Here is a 3,707-nt window from a genome sequence, read left to right as displayed (position 1 = left end):
TCCAGCCCGACACTTCTGTGACCTTGGGATGTGTAAAGCCCCTGGATGCTGTGGGAATCAGAGGGGAAACGAGCAAGGCACTGCCAGACAGCAAAGAGCAGAGAGTGCGGCATGACAGCTGTTGCAGAGTGTGACCTCCAGAAGCCATTCACAGAAAGCCTTTTCCCAGCCCTAGTGTCGTTCGTGGAAGGGTCTTGGCGTGCTTGACAAAATTAGCCTCATTTTACAGATGGGGAAATTGAGGCACAGAGAGGAGAAGTGCCATGGGCAGGGTCACCCAGGGGGTCTCTAGCAAAGCCCAAACCACCTGAATCCCACCCTGGTGTCCTCCCCCCGGACAATGTTGCCTCTTGCTGTGAGAGCTGTGTTGCTGCCTGGCTGGGTGCAGGAGCAAGCACAAGAAAGTGGTTGACAGGAGCACAGCAATCTCGGGGTGCATGCTCCCTGAACCCCCTTTAGAATGAACAATGTTTCTCAGCCTCCCTTTGTGTCTCTTCACAGACGACTCTGACTATGAAGAACCCCCGTGGGAGGAGGAATTGGCAGCTACCGCAGGAGAAATGAGTGACAAGGTTGGCTCATAATACAGCGCAGTGTCCGGGCTTTTTGGCTCTCTCAGCGGGTCGGTCTGTCTGTCCTGTCTTCCATTTTAAAAGACAAGAGGAGAGAAAATAGCCCCAATGTTGTTTGGAAAGGAGGGGTGGGGTGGAAAAATCAGATGATCCCATTAACTTCATACCATGGCATTCATTCCAAAGGACCAGAGAGTGTCCAGGGCTCGGACGCTCACTGCTGAAATGCAACCAAGTCTGGCGTGGAACGCAGCAGTTAACAGCACACAGCAACACTGCACAATGCTTTAGGGCAGGAAGCGAAGAAGAACGCTGCATCTAATTGAAACTGTAGGGGGATTTGAGGGAGGCAGAACATTGTTACCCAATTTTTCTGTGGTACAGGGGATAATACCTGTCTAACACTCCTGCCACTGACTGGGTGAGTTAGGACTTGAAGGAGCTTGGGTTGCTGTTGGGACATGAGAGCAGAAATGCTGCTTTCGGGGGCGACTCTATAGACCATGAGGCCCAGTTCTACCTTTGACTGGCCACAGCTGATTCATAGAGACACATTTCAATTCTGTCTGTTCTAATGCCAGCCCCAGGGGCTCTTGAGTTGCAAATCAGAGGCAGTGCTGAGGGGTGCCAGGCTCCCAGAGCCGGTGACAGTGAGAGGAGCCTAAAAACCTCTCAGGATCTGTGCCTAGGTTCCTGAATGTGCCTAGGTTCCTGAATAAATGCACCCTTGATTCAGTGTGAGCTGCCTCTGGTGTAGTGATCATCAGTTTGTGGTGGTGGGGTGTGGGCATTTGTGCTGAGCTGGGCTGCTTGTGTGTCTGTGTCTGTGTCTCCGCCAGAGAGGAAATGCAGAACTTTTCACCAAAGCCCAACGCAGCAATTTTGACTTCTATAAATGAAGTGCCCACAGCCAACCCCTACCTCTGGCTGCACTTCCCTGTACTGTGAGGGCGGTGCATGCTCTTCTGAGGCTGGGGAGAGGCGTGGGGCGGGCAGAAGAGCTAGGACGTTGGAGTGGGGCCATCAGTTACAGGCACTGGCCTTTCCTCTCCAGGGGCTTGGGTTCAGGAATCATGTGCTGTGAGTTTGGTCTCCAGCTAGACCCATCACCGCCTGTAATCACAGTCTAGCACGACTGGCCTTCTCTGTCCGAGAGAGGTCCAGGGCCGGAATAGCAGGGGGCGCTGCAAGTTGGGATTGGTGAGTATTGGCAGAACTGGGTGGGGACCCAGGACTGGCATAGCAGAGGGGCTGCAGGTCAGGAGTGAGGGGCATCCGCAGAGCTGGGTGGGAGAAGCGTGTACATCCTCTGCCTCTACCAGGCCTGGCTTTTTCTTAGCCCCAAATTCACACCAATGAAGGAAGTAAATCTGAGTCACTCCCGGAGGCGACGTGTGAACCCCCGGCGTGCACTGTCTCTCCCTCTGCGTGGATCCTGGCCGCGCTGAGGACGTTCCCCACGTTGTGTGTCTGAGGAGCTGGCTGGGAGGGGCGTGTCCGTGCAAATGTGCCGGGGTGGGGTGGGGTTTGTGCTCACAATGGCCCTGTCTCCTCCCTGTCCCTCCCCCTTTGAGCTGGGTAGTCCCCCAGAGGACTCAGCCTCGCCCATCAGCCGGACCTCTGGCGTTTCCCAGTTTCTCTTTACTGCTCTGTTGTGATACGTGGTGTGTCTACACTGCCGTTGCGGGGCGTGAGCGCAGCGCATGTAGACGTACCTGAGCTCGCGTTACTCTAGCCAGCTCACGTAGCAATGGCAGTGACGCCGCGGCAACGCAGGCTTCGGCGTGGGCGCACAAGCCCGCTTGGAGGAACCCAGGGTAATGACGCAGGCGGCGGGTCGGTGCTTCAGCGGCGTCGCTGCAGTTGGGACCCGAGTTAGCGAGGTGCTCATGCAAGCGCAGGTCTGTCTGCATGAGCTGCAACGTGGGCGGAGCACGCAGGGGTGCGGGACTGCTTCATCCCGGCCAGCCCCACTGACAGCAGGGAACTAGAAACAGGAAGGGCTGCTCCACGTCACCCTCCCTGTCTCTGTCTCTGCTCCACCTCACCCTCCCTGTGTCTGTCTCTGCAGGACGATGCCGAGACCATGAGGGGGCGGCTGCGCTCGGAGCGAGTCAACAGCCTGTTCAGCGAGGACGAGCTCATTGAAGACTATTACGACCAGCCGGCTGCCAAGTAGGGACCCCTCCTCCTGCTCCTACTCCCCCGCGTGTGCATGTGGACCGGTCAGGCGGCTGACAGCAGCCTCGGAAGGGAGGCAGTGCCGAGCATTACACGTGCAGGCCCTTGGAGATCTAGCCTGGGCCGGCAGATCCTTGGCTACTTAAAAGCACCTCGTTTCTCACGCGAGCTTGTTATACGCATTACTTTGGGCCAGACGCCGCTCTAAATCCGGAGCCACCCCTCTGAAGGGAGTGGCGCGACTCTGGATTTACCCTGGCATTGCTGAGAGCAGGATCTGGCCCTTTGCATTTGATTTTACCCAAAGGACCCGGCCTGGCTTCGGCCTGTCCTAGCACAGGGATCGCCACGGCGTCCGCCGCTGTGCAGGCCTCTGCAGACTCCCCTAACCCTGAGCAGCTCAGAGCCAGTCACCCTCCCCTCTCCACACATCCCTCCCTCCCAGGCAGGCTCACGCTGCTGGCCGTCCATTCAGCAGACCTGACCAGAGGGGCAGCAGAATCCCTGGCCGGTGTTCGAAGGGAGCCTCCCTGCTCCCTGAAACCTGCAAACAGCTAAGTGCTGCCTGCTGTGTGCTGTTCTCTTGCCCTGCCTCCCTTCCCAGGCCTGGCCCGGGGGGACTAGCAAACTGGAGAGGCCTGGATGGTCGGGCTGCCTCCTTGTGGAGTCTCTGTTGTATGTGGCCTGCAGCAGAGAGGTGGGGGCGAGGATTGGGCTCGGCCTGTTGGGGTGCTGGGCACTGCAGGAGAAGGGGAGGGTATGCAAGCCTCTGGTGACGGTGGGAGGAGATCGAGTGTAGGAGCCCTGGGAGCAGACGGGAGCCAGAAGGAGAGGGAGGGGGAAGCCTGTTGCAGCGCTCGGATCTTTTCTAGAGGTGTCTCTTCTAGTACTGAGACCAGCCAAGAGAGACCAAAACAGCTTGCTTGTCCTTGCTACCGAACTTGTTAGCTCTCC

General features: G+C 57.6%; 1 protein-coding gene across 3 annotated transcripts in view; it reads left to right on the top strand.

The window, feature by feature from the left end:
- Positions 1–500: 500 nt before the first annotated feature.
- The window catches only part of ARAP1 (ArfGAP with RhoGAP domain, ankyrin repeat and PH domain 1), an 83,114-nt gene continuing 79,907 nt past the window's right edge, over positions 501–3,707 (top strand). For all 3 annotated transcript variants that reach the window (XM_026658356.2, XM_026658357.2, XM_026658355.2), the window contains exons 1-2: positions 501–572; positions 2,644–2,747. In XM_026658356.2, coding sequence (XP_026514141.1) covers positions 561–572; positions 2,644–2,747 — 116 coding nt within the window. In that variant the 5' untranslated portion in view covers positions 501–560. The remainder of the gene's footprint in view (positions 573–2,643; positions 2,748–3,707) is intronic.

Source organism: Terrapene carolina, unplaced genomic scaffold (assembly GCF_002925995.2).
Source record: "Terrapene carolina triunguis isolate 2854851 unplaced genomic scaffold, T_m_triunguis-2.0 Scaffold430, whole genome shotgun sequence".
NCBI classification, from domain to species: domain Eukaryota; kingdom Metazoa; phylum Chordata; order Testudines; family Emydidae; genus Terrapene; species Terrapene triunguis.
The sequence above is the reverse complement of the archived record's forward strand: the minus strand, read 5'-3'. Positions and strand labels throughout refer to the sequence as shown.